Genomic DNA, 18,479 nt, shown 5'->3' on the forward strand with positions numbered 1-18,479 from the left:
TCTCTCTCTCTCTCTCTCTCTCTCTCTCTCTCTCTCTCTCTCTCTCTCTCTCTCTCTCTCTCTCTCTCTCTCTCTCTCTCTCTCTCTTTCTTTCTCTCTCTCTCTCTCTCACTCACTCACTCACTCTCTCTCTCACTCTCTCTCTCTCTCTCTCGCTCTCTTGTTTGCTCTCTCTCACTAGCAAATTCACATTCTCCTATCTCGAGTTCGCTCGCTAAGCCTGTTGCTCTATTGTGTCTATTTGCATGCACTCTGTGTAAGTGCATGTTTTTGTTTACCTCGCATGGGCACAGAGCTAAAAATAGCATGTATCCTTGTAATGATGATGGTGATGGGTGTGTCCTCCAGGATGCTGAGTCTCTATAACCGTGAAAACAGAGGTCCCAAGATGGGCTCAGACCACTCCTCGGCTCGGTTTCTGGAAACTAAACCTTCAGGTAGGTGAATGGTTACAGGTAGACTGTCCAAGAGTTTGCCGAGCTTCTTTGCAAGTCTATGCAGGCAGCAACAGTGGAGAAGATGGGCTTTTTAAGAAATGTTGTCCTTATTATCACCCTAATATCATTTTCATTCGGTTGGTAAAAGTACATTCCTTCACTGAAAAATAACGAAATGAGACTGAACAAGCTTGATATCAAGAGTTTAACATTGCAATGTTGTAGCACAGATATGAGACCAGTATCTCGGGGATTGCACGCACAGCAGTGGTGTCTAAAGTGACCAGAGGTTCATCTTCCCTGCTTCACTGACCATATTAAGTTAGCTTTAAAGGTCTAGACAGAAGTGGTATTCAAAGAGAAACAAGACTGCAAGAAACTTAAAGACTAACTGAGACAATCAGCCTGAGAGTTTCTCCACCCGTTTTTTACATGCATGGCTGAAAACGACTGTTCTCTTAACAGTTAACAGAGATTCATATGGATACTTCGTCCACATCATCCTCTGCAGAAGGGGACAATTTCATGATAGTGGAGACAGAGGAGGAAGAAGAGGGGGAGGAAGAGGAGGAGGGGGAAGAGGAAGAGAAGGATGCCAAAGATGCAGAAAAAGATGAAAATAACCAGGCACACAAAACAGAAGGTAAAGCTCTCGAGGTGTCCGTCTATCTCGACAGAGCAGAAAATGCACAACATATGAGTAGGTTGATCTAATTTTGGTGCCATTCAGATGATGTGCGCAGCAAGAAATTAGCTGCCCAGAGAGACCAAAGACCAGCCTGGGCTCCCTGTTTCTACAACAAGACATGTAAAGAATGGTATTACTACATAGGACCGTAAATCATCATTCAAGAGTCTAATGACTCCTGTGCAGGTATGATATGGCAAGTGGTGAGTGGCACGTCAAGAATGGTTCAAGTCATCTGCCTTTAATGAGAAATTGTGCACAGTTTTTATTGAGATACAACCAGCTGGGAGAGTTATTTTGTAGACACTTGTCAATGAATGTACAAACATAGCTCTGAAAGTTTCCTGCAAAACACGCACTGGAAGTATGTTTCTCAGATCCCAGATAACCTACAAATTAAATGCTGTATCATACTGGTCAAAGTTAGGTCACAACATCCTGACATCGCATTCTAAGGAAAAATACTTATTTACTATATTAACATTACCATAGTGCAGTAAAATGATGATTCTGGGGTAATGATTACATTAGTGTAACACCCTTATTGAAAGGAATAGTCTAACTATGATGGCTATAGAACTTCTCTAATTCAATTGCTTAGACGTGGAATGAATTACACACAGGTGAATAATAGTGATATCAATGTTTATGCTTGAAGCCTGAGTCTACATGAATGATAACATGAAATGATTCACTTAGTGAGCACTGTATCACATTTTTCAACTCATCTCATCTCATTATCAGCCACTCCTCCAGGGTCGGGTTGTGGTGGCAGTAAGCTAAGTAGGGCTGTTATGTCTGCACACATCGACAGTGCTGCATTTGATTTGGTGCTGTTCTATTGTGCTGGGATCGATTGGTGATGCCTGCGGTCTCTGGGTTGTTTGATCGGGTCTGCCTGTGATGCTGTGTCAGTCTAAATAAAGAATGCAACATAGCGGTTGTGTCGAGCGACAGCGCTGTGTCCTGACGTGATTTCTAAATACAATATTGGCGACGAGGATGGCTGATATCTCTCTCCCACCACCTGCCCCCTTCCTGGCATTACCTGGCGAGCCTCCGGTACCATGGACTCGCTGGCTACATAGTTTTGAAAATTACATCATCGCCTCAGGGCTCGACGGCGTGAGCCAGGCTAGGAAGACGGCTCTGTTGCTACACTGCTTGGGAGCAGAGGGTCATCGTGGGCTCGGGACTCTGGGGAACGTCACAAGCTTTGACGAAGCTGTGGGACTTATGAGCACCCATTTCGCTGCTCCACAGAGTGCCCTCCTTCGGCGATTTATATTCCGTCAGCGACACCAACTGCCTGGTGAGTCTGTGCGGCAGTACGTAGCTAATTTGCGAGGGCTAGCTAGCTCATGCAAGTTTGGCCCGCTTCAGGACGAGATGGTTCGCGACCAGCTAATCGAACACACCAACAACGCAAAGGTGCGTGAGACTCTCCTGCTGGAAGAAGACGATCTGCTGCTGTCCAGAGCAATTAACATCGCACTACAGGTTGAGGGAGCAGCTGAGTGTGCTGCTATGCTAAATACACAGCAAGTGGCCACCTCCAGTCAAGCTGCCAACGACTCCTCCCTCTACTCACGGCTGCCCCTCGGGACGCAACCCAGCCAGAGCGAGGCGGGCGCCGACTCCACTGGGGACGTCTTGCAACTGCAACGACGGCGTTCTCGGCCCCGCCCTCAACAGTCCTGTGGTAACTGTGGGTCTCGGTCTCATGTTTCAAGGGCTCAGAACTGCCCTGCCCGTGGCCAGACATGCCGTAGCTGCGGTAAGCAAAATCACTTTGCCAACGTCTGTCGATCTTCCCCGGCTGGGTCAGAGGGCCACACCCCCCAGTCTTCAACCGCCGTCATTCACAAGGTGAGCTCTGGGCCAGTGTCATTCAAATCATGCACAGTCAACTTTATGATGTGTGCATCCCCCTGCTGTTGGACACCCGGTGCAGGTGTGTCTTCCTGAATGTGGATACCTACAGTCAATTTTTCGGTTCACTGCCACTGTCTGCACCCTCAGCTGTCCTCTGTGGGTATGGTGACTCCAAAATCGATCTGGTTGGCTCTCTCCAAGTGACTGTCCGCTATGGAACCAAGCTGGTGCCCAATGGAGTTTTTCATGTGGCCCGCCGTGGGGCCAACCTGATGGGCCTGGACCTGTTCTCCGCTCTGGGGTTCTCCCTCTTAGACACAAGGGGGGCAGCAATCCTGACTGTTGCCACACCTTGGCAGCAGAAGTGGCCATCGCTGTTTATGGGGCTGGGCTGCCTCTCCGCCTTCGCCCATCAACCTCTCCTCAACCCTGCTGTGAAATCTGTCATCCAACCACTGCGCCGCATCCCGTTGGCTCTCCGTGATGGGGTCTCCGCCGAGCTGCAACAACTGCTGGAAGCTGGCATCATTGAACCGGTGGATGCGTCACCTTGGGTCTCAAACCTCATGGTGGCTAAGAAGAAGTCGGGGGGCCTGCGTGTCTGCGTCGATCTACGTGCAGTAAATAAGGCAGTGGTCCCTGATAAGTATCCACTGCCCACCTCAGAAGAACTCACTGCTCAGTTCTATGGCTCTGAGGTGTTCTCCAAGCTCGACCTCAGACAGGGGTACTTACAGGTGCCCCTCCACCCCTGCAGCCAAAACCTCACAGCCTTTGTAACACATGCAGGAGTGTTTCGCTACACCAGGATGCCTTTCGGTCTCAGCTCCGCCCCTAGCTGCTTCCAGAAAATCATGGTCTCCGTGCTGGCTGGCATACTGGGCGTGGCCATTTATCTGGACGATATAGTGGTACACGGGCCCACCAGTGAAATCCACGACCAACGCCTCAACATGGTCTTCGCAGCCCTGTCCAAGCACAAGCTAACTCTCAATGCTGAGAAATGTGTCCACTCTGTGCCAGCCATCGAGTTCGTGGGGTTCCGGCTGTCAGCGAGTGGTGTAACTCCACTACAATCCAACGTGGACGCCATTCAGGCCATCCCTGAGCCCAGCTCGGCCGCCCAGGTCGCCTCCTTCCTGGGTATGACAAGTTACTACCTGAGGTTTCTTCCCCAGTACTCTGCGACCACAGCCCCCCTGCGCCAGCTGCTGCGTAAGGACGAGCCATGGGTGTGGTCAAAGGCATGCAGTGACGCTGTGCGTGATCTCAAGACTCAACTGACTTCACCACCAGTGTTGGCTCACTTCGACATCTCCAGCTCCACCTTTGTGACCTGTGACGCATCAGCCACAGCGATAGGGGCTGTGCTGTCTCAAACCCAGAACAGTGTGGAGAAGCCCATCGCCTTCGCCTCCTGTGCCCTCAACCTGACCGAGCAGTGGTACTCCGTGGGTGAGCGTGAGGCGTTAGCCTGTATCTGGGCTTGTGAAAGGTGGCACCTCTACCTCTATGGCCGCTCCTTCACCCTCAGGACAGATCACCAGGCCCTGACAGCGCTGCTGTCCACATCTGGGACAGGCCACAAACCCCTGAGGTTGCACCGCTGGTCTGACCACCTCCGCCAGTACAACTTCAGCCTGCAGTTCACCCCAGGCAGAGACAATGTTGTCGCCGACCTGCTCTTTCGCTCTGTCTCCACCCCAGCTCCACAGACGGATACTGACTGTGTGGAAAAGGACATTGTCCAAATGCTACACACACCCCTTCAGGCCACTGTCTCTCTGCAGAAGCTGAGGGCAGCCTCCGAACAGGACCCTGTCCTCTCCCAGCTCCGCACCTACATCCAGAACGGCTGGCCTTACAAGGTCCCAGAGGAGCTGGCTGCGTTCGCCCGAGTCAGACAGGAGCTCTCCTGCTGGAATGACACCTGCGTGGCACGTGGGTTTTGCACAGTGGTCCCAGCTGCTCTCCGTGCGCGTGTTTTGAATATGGCGCATGAAGGCCACCTGGGCATTGTAAAACTGAAACAGCGCTGCCGAGACCTGGTGTCCTGGCCGGGGATAGACAGAGATATTGAGGCTCTGGTGAAGGACTGTTCTGCCTGCCTTGTGAGTGGCAAGACTGGCCACCAGGCTCCCCCACCCCTGCAACCTCTCGCCTGGCCCTCTCAGCCCTGGGAACACCTGCAGTTGGACATTTGTGGTGAGATCCATGGAGTTCCCCACCACCAACGCTTCATGGTGGTCGCCTACGATCTACACTCAAAATGGCCTGAACTCACCACTTCCGGCACTGTGACCTCACAGATCATCATCGACTTCCTGGACTCTCTTTTCTCTCACTGGGGCCTCCCAAAGACCATCACCACTGACAACGGCCCTCAGCTGGTCTCTGCTGAGTTCACTGCTTATCTCGAAAGCAAGGGCATCCGTCATATACGCACTGGGTACTACCACCCCCAGGCCAATGGCGGTGTTGAACGTTTTCACCAGTCACTGAAGAATGGCCTCAGAGCACACATGGCCCAAGGGTGCTCTTTCATGCAGGCCATCCGTCACACTCTGCTGCACTATCGGGCCACACAGCACTCGACCACAGGCGTCTCCCCAGCCTCTCTCATGCTAGGCCGGGAACTGTGCATGCCCCTTGCCAGGCTCCGCCCCTCCACACCCCAGGCACCTCCCTCTGGGGTCAGAGCCTCAGTCACTCGTCAGCAGATGCGGATGAAGCAACGGTTTGACCAGTCAAAACGAACCAGGGTGCCAGACATCAATGTGTCAGACTGGGTCAGGGTCCGCAGGCCCCACAGGGACAATAAAATGGCTTCATACTGGTCCTCTCCTCTCCAAGTCACCCGTCAGCTGGGCCCAGCCACCTACCTCCTCAGCAATGGCACTCGGTGGCACTCCAGTCGTCTACGGAAGGTGTCAGCTCCGCCACACACAGCTGGTGACACAACCTTAGCCATTCCCTCAGCATGGCGAGACGCCCCGGGGCTTCATGCAGCTCCTACATGGGCCCCAGACATTCCTGGGCCTCAGCTCAGGACTCAGGACTTTGTGTCAACCTTTCATGTTTGAAATCCTGCCGGGGGGGGTGGGGAATGTTATGTCTGCACACATCGGCAGTGCTGCATTTGATTTGGTGCTGTTCTATTGTGCTGGGATCGATTGGTGATGCCTGCGGGCTCTGGGTTGTTTGATCGGGTCTGCCTGTGATGCTGAGTCAGTCTAAATAAAGAATGCAACGTAGAGGTTGTGTCGAGCGACAGCGCTGTGTCCTGATGTGATTTCTAAATACAATAAGGGCACTCCAGATATCCCTCTCCCCAGCAACGTCATCCAGCTCCTCCTGAGGGATCCCAAGGCATTCCCAGGCCAGATTGGACATGTAGTCCATCCAGCAAGTTCTGGGTCTACCCCGGGGTCTCATCCCAATTGGACGTGCCTGGAAAACCTCCAAAGGAAGGCACCCAGGAGGCATCCTAATAAGATGCCCGAACCACTTCAACTGGCTCCTTTTGACGCGAAGGAGCAGTGGCTCTATTCCACGCTCCCTCCAAATGTCCGAGCTCCTCACCCTATCTCTAAGGCTGAGCCCAGACACTCTACAGAGGAAACTCATTTCAGCCGCTTATATCCGCGATCTCGCCCTTTCAGTCACTACCCAAAGCTCATGACCATAGGTGAGGGTTGGAACGAAGATTGACTGGTAAATTGAGAACTTTGCCTTCCGGCTCAGCCCCCTCTTCACCACAATGGTCCGGTACAACGTCTGCATTACTGCTGATGCTTCACCAATCCACCTGTCAATCTCCTGTTCCATCCTACCCTCACTCGTGAACAAGACCCCGAGATACCTGAACTCCTTCACTTGAGGCAACAACTCATTCCCAACCCGGAGGGGGCAATCCACCATTTTCCGGTAGAGAACCATGGCCTCAGACTTGGAGGTGCTGACTCTCATCCCCGTCATTTCACACTCACCTGCAAACCGCCCCAGTGCGCGCTGGAGGTCGCGTTCTGATGAAGCCAACAAAACCACATCATCTGCGAAGAGCAGAGATGCAATTCTGAGGTTCCGAAAACGGACACACTCGTCGCCTTGACTGTGCTTTGAGATCCTGTCCATGAATATCACAAACAGAATCGGAGACAAGGGACAACCTTGGAGGAGTCCGACACCCACTGAAAACACGTTTGACTTTGTGCCGAGAATGCGGACACAGCTCTCACTTTGTTTATACAAGGACCAGATGGCTTGCAACAACTGCCCTGGTACCCCATACTCCCGCAGTACTCCCCCGCCCCCCCCCCCAATAGAGTGCCCTGAGGTACACCGTTGTAAGCCTTCTCCAAGTCCACAAAACGCATGTGGACTGGATGGTCAAACTCCCGTGCCTCCCTCAGCACTTCCGCAAGGGTAAAGAGTTGGTCTGTTGTTCCACTGTCAGGACGGAATCCGCATTGTTCCTCCTGGATCCGAGGTTTGACAATTGGTCGGAGCCTCCTTTCCAGCACCCCAGAGTAGACTTTCCCAGGGACGCTGAGCAATGTGATGCCCCGATAATTGGAGCACACCGTCTGATCTGTATCAAATTTCACTATTATAAAGCCTGTCATATTACACTGGCTCTTCGCCTCCCAGAGAGATGGACTCCCATACAACCAATATTGCGCAGAATCGCATGTTTTCACAAAGGTAATGTTGGGTTTAACCGCATTAGAAAATAACATTAAATGCCGAGATGATTGTTGTTGCTAGAACGATCCCGGGATTTCACTCCTACCTAAAACGACCATGGGCCGTCAAAATGACGGCTGGCTTTTAAACTTTATATTCTGTCAAGATAAATACCCAGTTGAGCTATTAATCCATTGCATGTGTTAGTGTGTCTGTTAGGAAACGACTGACACCATACTTAACATTTTAACAACTATAATATTATTTTCAAACAATTTAATCTTCAGAGAGACATGGTCAAACTTGAATAGCAAAATTGGAAAAAAGTGAAAATATTACCTGAACAACAAAACGGAAAACATACATTGCTAATCTGAAAAGCGTAACAAGGCCTATAAAACGTGAAATGTAAAAAAAAAAAAGAACTGAAAATAAATATTGTAACGTGCATGGATAAGTTGATCCTTGGCTAACAGGTCGGACCCTTTAGTCGAGTGGTTAGCGATGTCTCGCGGGAGATACAGGTTCGCGTCCCGGCTGTTCCCCTCCCCCCGCATTCGCTACAATATTGTAACGAATCCGGGGGGCAGTCGGGGAGACCGTCACAATCGAGACGCGAACCCGTGTCTCCTGCTCCCCAAGCGACAACGTTAACCAGTCGACTAAAGGGTCCAACCCGTTAGTCAAGGACCAACGTGTCTACTTATCCATGCACGTTACAATACTGAAACAGTCCCAAACAATGACCAGTACTTAAAAACCACTAGAACGACCATGGGCCATCACAGCCCACGGTTTGTCAATATCAGGGTTGTCAAGATAAATACCCAATTGAGATATTAATGCACTGCATATGTTAGTATGTCTGTTACGTAACGACTGACACCAAAATTAACATTTTAACAACTTTAATACTATTTTTCAAACAATTTAAAATGGCCGCTGCCCAACCTGTAAATACTGCGACGCCGCGATGGTAGTCATGATGCGTCTGAAACGGCGTCTGTACCCAGACATGTCGGAAATAATAAAAAAATCAAGTGTAGACTCTTACCCTGCGCTGGAGGACGGTAGTGTGTTTCTAGAGCGATGAACTCCGCGAAGAAAATGATGCGACCAGCACACGTCGTAAATAGTAACGTGACGCGCACGATCACGCGCAAATTACGAGCGGTCTTTTTGACGGCTCGTGGTCGTTTTAGGTAGAGCTTAACGTTTTTTGTGCAATTGATCTGCAAATATATGCAATTCTAGGAGCATTCACGCAGCGGCAGGTCTTTACCTCTTTTTTTGCAAAGTTATTAAACTTTGAAAATCCAAAACCATCAAAATGACGGCCTTGGTCGTTCTAGTGTAGCTCTCTGTCAGTACTTCGAGATTCCACGTGAACAGTTCAATCTGCTGGATAAGGCTGTCCTGGAGACCTGTGCAGGAACTGGACTCTTGCCAGTTGCAGCACTACTTGGTGAGTCACAGAACTGTGGCAGCTGAGATTCACGGTATCACCCTAAACTCAATGTTTGAGCTGATGTACACAAGGAGAAGCATTCACATTCAACAGCTTTTTGTGATCGTCATCCTCAGGTACCTGGGTGACAGCCACAGAACTTCCAGAAGTTCTAAATAACATGACAGTCAACCTATCCAAGAACACATGGAGGCACTACAGACACACACCCCAGGTGGTGGCTTTGTCCTGGGGTCCCGACCTGGAGCACACCTACCCAAGTCTGTCTACCACTATGACTACGTCCTGGTGGCTGACGTGGTCGATCATCATGACTTTCTGGATGAGCTCGTGGTCACTATGAAGCACTTCTGTCAGCCAGGAACCACTCTGATCTGAGACAACAAGATCCGGTTTGAGACGGAGCTGACTTTCACTGACAACTTCAAGAAGGCTTTTCTTCAGGAAGGTCGCTGCTAGCTGAAGATGGGGAGATGAAGATTTTCATGGCAACTTGCAGGGAGGCAGAGGGGGGAAGAAGTCTAGATGGGGAAAACAAGAGGATCTGAGGGAGGAGCAGAGAGAGAGGAAGGGAAGGATGAAAGTGAGGCAGAGGTGTTGTAGTAGGAGGTGGAAGAGAACAAGGAGGAAGATGAGGATGAGGATGAAGAAGCGACAGACAAAGAGAAGCCAGCGGTGGAACTGCACAGTGAGATCCAGGTAAAGGATGAAGAAGATGCACATTGTGTTCAAAGGAGGGCAGAGAAATACAGCAAACACGTGGTGGGCCACAGGAGGACTGCCAAAAAGAGCTTCTCTTTGTTAATACAGGAGAGAATAAGAATGAGGAAAACAAGCCAGACAAAGTTAATCTGACCCAGGATGTGGTAGTTTGGCCACAGACAAAAAAGGGCCAGAAGCCCCAGAGACAGTTGTTAAAGATGTCTGTGGGTGGGGAGCCGGATGTGGGTATATGTCCTGGCCGCTGCACTAGCGTCTCCTCTGGTCGGTTGGGGCGCCTGTTCGGGGGGAGGGGGAACTGGGGGAATAGCGTGATCCTCCTACGCGTTACGTCCCCCTAGCAAAACTCCTCACTGTCAGGTGAAAAGACGTGGCTGGTGACTCCACATGTATCGGAGGAGGCATGTGGTAGTCTGCAGCCCTCTCCGGATTGGCAGAGGGGGTGGAGCTGTGACCAGGATGGCTCAGAAGAGGGGTAATTGGCCAAGAACATTTGGAGAGAAAAAAAAGGGGGGAAGAAATGGGCTACTACTATAACAAGCTATTCATGGACAAGGGCCAAGAACCTGGAACTGATGGAATGCCACTATAACAGCAGACCTACAAGAGAAGGGCTATATGAGGCATATGTGGGAACTGTTGGACCAGTAGGATACCTATTTCCACACTGACTCAGAAGCAGCCAGTGGCTCAATTCTAAGACATCAATAGAGGGTAGCTATTGTCACAACTTGAGGTGGAGGTGGTCAAACAGGATGACTATACAATCCAGCACACTGAAGGGGCACCCAGTAGGCAGGAGATACATGAGGACAGACTCCAACCAGCTGAAACAATCCTACCAACCATGAAAGTTGAAGCTCCTGAGGTTCAAATGAGAATAATGGCCAGACTAAAGACAGTCAACCCCCAGGCTCGACTTCCATGACTCAGTGACAAGTACCATCACAAATGTGAACAAAGCCTTATGCAATATCTCGACTGCCACCATAACAGAGAGCAATGAGCTTTTATATACCACTGCAACCGTAATCCTGAAGATGCTTGGATACAGGATTAAGAGCACAGGTCACCAACAGTACCTTCCATGGAAGAGAAGGCTGGAAGCCAAGATCAAAGCAGCATACAGAGATGTTAGCCAGTTAACAGAGGTGCAGAAAGGTGTGATGAAAGACAGGCCCTGGTTGAAGAAGTACATCAAGATGTCTATAAGTGAGGCCCTGGAAACTGCCAAACAAAGGCTCACAGCTCTGGCTGCCAGGCTGAAGAGATACACTTGAGAAAAAGAAGCCAAAAAAACTAAATGGCCCGTTCCACAAAGAACCATCCAAAGTGATACTTCAAACTGCAGAGTAACAAGGGAACAACATCAGACCCACCCAGAGCAGAGAGACTGAGCAATACTGGAAGGATATATGGGAAAAGGACGCATCACACAATACCAATGCCCAGTGGCTGGTTGACCTAAGAGCAGACCACAGCAATATCCCAGAACAAGAATCAGTTATCATCACAGTGGCCAACATCCAACGATGAGTCTCAAGCATGAAGAGCTGTACTGCACCAGGCCCTGACATGATTCACACCTACAGGCTGAAGAAGATAACAGCACTTCATGAACGCCTGGCAACAAAGATGAACCAGCTGCTAACATCTGGTTCTCACCCTGAATGGCTAGCACAGAGGAGAACAATTCGGATCATGAAGGATCCCTACAAGGGTACAACACCTTCAAACTACCGGCCAATAACCTGCCTCTCCACAACATGGAAGATCCTGTCAGGTATCATAGCAGCTAAGCTGAATGGGTGCATGAGTCAATACATGTGTGAAACTCAGAAAGGAATCGGGAACAACACCAGAGGGTCAAAGCATCAGCTACTGGTTGATAAAGCAGTCACCCAAGACTCTAAGACTAAACAGACTAACCTGAGCACAGCCTGGTTTGACTACAAGAAAGTCTACTATCCAATGCATCACACATGGTTACTGGAGTGCTTGGCACTATACAAAGCCAACAGGACATGAATAGCCTTCATCAAGAACTCAATGCCACAGTGGAAAACAACACTAGAGGCCAACTCAAAGACAATTACAGAGGTGACCATCAAATGTGGCATTTACAAAGGTGATGCACTATCCACGCTGCTGTTCTGCATAGGCCTGAACCCCCTTAGTCAGATCATCACAAAGAGTGGCTATGGACATAGGTTCAGAAGTGGAGTTACCATCAGCCACCTCCTATACATGGATGACATCAAGCTGTATGCCAGGGATGAACGAGACATTGACTTGCTGATCCACCTCAACAGGATCTACAGCGATGACATCGGGATGTCATTCGGACTTGAAAAGTGCAAAAAGAAGGAAAGTGATGAGGATAGAAGGTGTTGAATTACCAGATGGCAGGATAACAGATAAAAGACAGTTACAAGTACCTGGGTATTCCACGAGCAAATGGAAACCACGAGGAGGCAGCTACGGCCAAATATCCCCAGGGAGTGAGGCAGATCCTGAGGAGCCAGCTCAATGGGAAGAATAAGATCCAAGCCATCAACACATATGCCCTACCAGTCATCAGATACTCAGCTGGAATAATAAGCTGGCCAAAGGAGGAGGTAAGGGCTTCAGATATCAGGACACGGAAACTCCTCACAATGCACAGAGGGTTCCATTTGAAGTCCAGCGGCTTGAAACTGTAGGATAAGCGAAAAGATGGGGGCCGAGGGTTAGTAAAATGTCGGAGCCACTATCCAGGATGAAACTAGGAACATCCACGAGTATGTCAGAAAGAGGGCCCCCAATGGCTAGAAAAGGCTGGACTGAAGGACAGCACAGAGGCTCTGATCATAGCAGCACAAGAACAGGCACTCAGCATCCGTTAGGTTGAGGCAGCTGTCTACCACACCAGATAAGATCCAAGATGCAGGCTGTGCAAATATGCCCCTGAGACAGTCCAGCACTTGGTAGCAGGGTGTAAAATACTAGCTGGGAAAGCATACACTGAAAGGCATAACCAATTGGCTGGGATAGTGTACAGGAACGTCTGTACTAAATACAGACTGGAAGTCCCCGAGTCCAAATGGGAGACACATCCAAAGGTGGTTGAGAATGGCAGAGCTAAGATCCTGGGGGACTGCAAGTTCCAGACTGACAAGCAGTTGCTGGCTATCCAACCAGACATTGTGGTGGTCGACAAGGAACAGAAGACAGCAGTACTGATCGATGTAGCAATCCTGAGCAAAGGCAACATCAGTAAGAAAGAGCATGAGAAACTAAAGAAATACCAAGGGGCTGAAGGAAGAACTAGATCGGATGTGGAAAGGTGAAATCCACAGAAGTCCCTGTGGTAGAAGCACTGGGGGGCTGTGACCCCCAAACTGGGAGAGTGGCTCCAGCAGATTCCAGGAACAAAATTTGAGGTCTCTGTCCAGAAGAGTGCAGTCCTAGGCACAGCCAAGATACAGCGCAGAACCCTAAAACTCCCAGGCCTCTGGTAGAGGACCCAAGCTTGAGAAAGACACACACCACCCAAAAAAGGGTGAGAGGGAGATTTTATAACATATAGGGGGCATCCGGGTAGCGTAGAGGTCTATTCCGTTGCCTACCAACACGAGGATATTGCTTTGTTTTTTTTGTGTGGATTTTTCCCCCTTTTTCTCTCCAATTGTATCCGGCCAATTACCTGACTCTTCTGAGCCATCGCGGTCACTGCTTCACCCCCTCTGCCAGTCCGGGGAGGGCTGCCTACTACCATATGTCTCCTCCGATATATGTGGAGTCGCCACCTGATTCTTATCACTTCATAGGGAGGAGTTTCGTCAGGAGGACGTAGCACATGGGAGGATCACGCTATTCCCCCCAGTTCCCCCTCCCCCCGAAACAGGCGCCCCGACTGACTAGAGGAGGCACTAGTGCAGCGACCAGGACACATACCCACATCCGGCTTCCCACCCACAGACACAGCCAATTGTGTCTGTAGGGACGCCCGACCAAACCGGAGGTAACACCGCGGTTTGAACCAGCGATCTATGTGTTGGTAGGCTACGGAATAGACCGCCATGCGACCCGGATGCCCTAGCCCATTTCTTATCAGGTTGTCCTGGTTCTTTAACACCTCATGCAGACCTTGTTAACCCAGGCAACATACGAGCCGGTATGACGCTAATCATTTTACTCTCACTTGTGTCTGAGGTAGTTGGCTTGTATAGCATTAGGAGTCTAAGCTACGGATTACTGGAAACTCGTCCCAACCTTGTCCCAATCAGAATCTTGTTTACTGGCCACGTTGGTCTGCACTTACACGGAATTTTACTCATTTTGTGGCTCTCTCAGTGTACTTAACATAGAATAACAACACTACAACACAACAATCTTCAGATACATACACACAAGGATTGACTTATATGGGCGAAATAAGGGGTAATAAAGTGCAATATGTATAGAGAACATATCAGAGATGCTGAATATATGTTAGAAGGTTACTTACATACATGCCTGAGGTAGATGGACATGACAGAGCATATGTACAATGTACAGTACAGTATATACAAAATGGTTGGCTTTATTTGCCAGTGTTAAGCGTTCATTTGAATGACAGCCCGTGGAAAGAAACTATCTGGTTGTTTTGGGGTAAAGTGCTCTATAGCGCCTACCAGAGGGGAGGAGTTGGAACAGGTTGTGACCAGGGTGTGATGGGTCTGCACTGATGTTGCTTAACTATTTCCTGACTCTGGAGATGTAAAAGTCCTGAATGAAGGGCAGGTTGGCACCAATGATTTTCTCTGCAGACTTAACTGCCCGTTGAAGTCTGTCCCTGTCCTGTTTGGTGGCCGATCCAAACCAGACAGTGATGGATGTGCAGAGGACAGACTGGATTATTGCAGTGTAGAACTGAATCAGCAGTTCCTGAGGCTGGTTGAGCTTTTTGAGCTGGCAGAGAAAGTACATCCTCTGCTGGGCCTTTTTGATGATTGTGTCTTTGTTGGATGCCCACCTTAGCTCCTGGGAGATTGTGGAACCCGGAAATCTGTAGGTTTTCACTGTAGACACCGTGCAGTTGAGTATGGTGGGGGGTGGGGGTGGGGTAGTGTTGGGGGACTCCCCCTGAAGTCCACTGTCATCTCCACTGTTTTGAGCATGTTCAGCTTCAGATTGTTATGGCCGTACCAGAGGGCCAGCTGATCAACCTCCTGTCTATATGCAGACTCATCACCATCCCGTATAAGGCCAATGATGGTTGTGTCGCCAGCAAACTTCAGGAGTTTAACAGACAGGTCTCCTGAGTTGCAGTCATTTGTGTAGAGGGAGAAGAGTAGAGGGGAGAGCACATATCCCTGGGGGGCGCCAGTGCTGATTGTCTGGGTGCTGGATGTGATTTTCCCCAGCCTCATCAGCTTCCTCCTGTCTGTCACGAAGTTTTTAATCCACTGGCAGATAGGGGCTGCTACAGTGAGCTGGGTGAGTTTGGAGTGGAGGATATCTGGGATGATGGTGTTGAACGCTGAGCTGAATTTCACAAACAGGACCCTTGTATATGTCCCTGGGGAGTCGAGGTGTTGGAAGATGTAGTGCAATCCCATGTTGACTGCATCCTCCACTGACCTGTTTGCTCTGTAGGAAAACTACAGGGGGCTCTGTGATGGCCTGGTAGCCTGTCCAGGGTGTCTCCCCGCCTGCCGCCCAATGACCGCTGGAATAGGCTCCAGCATACCCATGACCCTGAGAGCAGGATAAGTGGTTCAGATAATGGATGGATGGATGGATGGAAAACTGCAGGGGGTTGAGCAGGGGGCCTGTGATTTCCTTCAGGTGGGCCATTACCAGTCTCTCGACGGACTTCATGACCACAGATGTAAGGGTGATGGGCCTGTAGTCATTTAATCCTGTGATACGAGGTTTCTTGGGAACCGGGATGATAGTGGAGCTCTTGAAGCAGGAGGGGACTTCACACAGCTCCAGTGATCTGTTGAAGATGAGTGTGAAAATGGGGGCCAGCTGGTCAGCACAGACTTTAAGACAGGAGGGTGAGACGTCATCCGGGCCCGGTGCCTTCCTGGTCTTCTGTCTCTGGAAGAGCTGGTGCATGTCCTTAACACAGACCCTGAGTGTGGGTAGGGGTTCGGTGGCATTTGTGACATTTATTAATAATTCAAGAAATTATTTTTATAGTGAGCAAAAACCAAAAATTGACAAGTAAAAAACAAATCAAAGACAGCATAAGTTTTCCTCTTTTTGAACACAATGAAAAACAGCCATGGAATAGTCTTAACTTGCAAAAAGTTATAAGGTTTTGAACAATGCTCTCTGTGCAGAGGAGGAGGAGGAGGAGAATCAAACTGCCGTGAAGAAAAGTAAACCAGCCTCGGCTGTCGGTTTCTTCAGCGGGCATGGAAGAGACATCTACTACTATGTGGGGCAGGAAATCAGCATTTATGAGTCCATAGACTCCTACGGAGCGGTGATGTGGCCAGCGGTGAGTTTCTCTGGGTAATCATGAACTTTTTCATAGAGACAAATTTCCATTTCGCAACCATCTATAACCAACTATGGTAAAACAACGATGATTCAGCTCACTCTCCGTTCATGAAACCTTTTACTTCTTAAAGCATTAGCATGTTCCAAAAAAAGAAAAAAGAAAGAAAAAAAGGGTGTTTTTTTTTTACCCTTCCAGTGAAAAAATGTCAAATCGCGCATAGGAACTGATGCATTTGACCTCATCGATTCCACGACATTTACTTAGCTAGCAAACAGTGATTGGCTCACCAGAGAGGATAAGCCAGAGTTTCCTCTCATGTGGACCAACCAGAGAAAAGCAAAATAGGTAACAAGCAAAATATAGAAATTACCGGACTGTATATCTTAAAAGATTGCCACTATAGAGTAGCTGATGTGTTTTTCATATACAGTATACCACAATGTTACATTATAATGTCCAATATATTCTAAGTCATTGCTGCTTTCCAAACCTGCAAATGTGGTTTCTACATGTCATAAAGTTACAAACACCATTTACAATGATGACATACAACATTCGGCCTGTATCCTAACTTCATAGGAACTACGGATTTATCATTCGATCGTGTTGGTTTTCTTTGTTCTACAGGCGTTAGCACTGTGCTCCTTTCTGGACAACGACAGGCAGGAGGTGAACCTGTTGGGGAAGGAGGTTCTGGAGCTGGGAGCAGGAACAGGCTTGGTGGCTATTGTAGCCAGTCTGCTGGGTGGGCCTACACAGAAAACATTCAGGCAAATTGCCACAATAAGGCGGCAGAGGTCACGTGACCTATGACATTATGCACTAAATACTGGAAAAAATTAGAAATGAAAACCGGTAGGTTGGTGTAGCGCATATGCATGGCATACATACACTGGTCTCACCACATAACAAGGTCCACGATAGGTTTGTACCATTTGTTTCAAAAGGATTACTTGGGCTTACTGGCGCCGCCTATCTTGATTTAGCTTGCATCACTGAGCAAAAGTGATCACAGAACCTAATTGTAATTCTTAAATTCCTTTCTATATCCTCAGGAGCCTCGGTAACGGCCACTGATTTACCAGAGGTCTTGGGTAACTTGACCGCCAACGTGATGAGAAATACCAGGGGGCGCTGCAGACACACACCCCAGGTGCAACTTCTGTCCTGGGGTCACAACCTGGAGCGCACCTACCCCAAGTCCGTCTACCGTTATGACTATGTCCTGGCGGCCGACGTGGTCTATCATCACGACTTTCTGGATGAGCTCCTGGTCACCATGAAGCATTTCTGTCAGCGGGGAACCACTCTGATCTGGGCCAACAAGATTCGGTTTGAGACGGACCTGACTTTCACCCAGAACTTCAAAAAAGCCTTCCACACGTCACTGCTGGCTGAAGACGGAGACATGAAGATTTACATGGCAACTTACAGGGAGGCAGACGGAGAAAGAGCGGGATCTGGTTTGCAGGTAGATTTTAATTTCCCCATGCAATAGAAACACTCTTCGCTGTGAAGCGCCGACTTAAGTCGGTTTGTTGAGATTTATAAGCTCTGCTATCGAGGGTAAAAAAGGTAGCTCAGATTGATCTTTGGATGCTTTGTGTCATTATCACATTCTGAGTTTTGAGAAGAAAAAAAAACTTATTGCTGAAGAGGATAAGGCAAATGGCAGCTTATTTAGATCATTGCATCATTGGCTGGATTCCCACTAGAACTGTAAATCTCATTTTATCCCCATGTGGTCCCCATCTGATATTTCATCCACATAAAGTCTGCATGGTGAGTTCTGGGCCACACAAGATAGTATATCTGTTCCTTCGCAAACTCAGCCCTGAAATTACAACTCAAAACCAGTCTAGATCTAGAAAACAGGTGTCTTCATACACGACCTTTTCAGATTTTGCTGCAACTGCATGAATACTTTTGTTCAAATCTTTTCATTGTTTATTATTAAAATGCATTTCAAGCGAGTGCATAATGTCTACTATGTGCACGGTGTCTAGTTTTGTATTACAAATTTGTCATCACGAACGAGCTGTGGCTATAGCCCTAGGAATGACCCCCTGTATTTCCCCTATCATAACTACTTAAGTCGAGTCAATTTTATTTGTGTAGCCCAATATC

General features: G+C 49.0%; 1 protein-coding gene across 1 annotated transcript; it reads left to right on the forward strand.

Annotated features, from left to right (window-relative positions):
- The first annotated feature begins 408 nt into the window (after window positions 1–408).
- On the forward strand, window positions 409–18,339 carry LOC130111814 (protein-lysine methyltransferase METTL21C). The gene is made up of 5 exons (XM_056279101.1): window positions 409–437; window positions 903–1,080; window positions 16,189–16,349; window positions 16,980–17,097; window positions 17,408–18,339. The coding sequence occupies exons 2-5, from the start codon at window positions 918–920 to the stop codon at window positions 17,848–17,850; spliced, it is 885 nt and encodes a 294-aa protein (XP_056135076.1). The 5' UTR covers window positions 409–437; window positions 903–917; the 3' UTR covers window positions 17,851–18,339.
- The last annotated feature ends 140 nt before the right edge of the window (window positions 18,340–18,479 follow it).

Source organism: Lampris incognitus, chromosome 4, assembly GCF_029633865.1.
Source record: "Lampris incognitus isolate fLamInc1 chromosome 4, fLamInc1.hap2, whole genome shotgun sequence".
NCBI classification, from domain to species: Eukaryota; Metazoa; Chordata; class Actinopteri; order Lampriformes; family Lampridae; genus Lampris; species Lampris incognitus.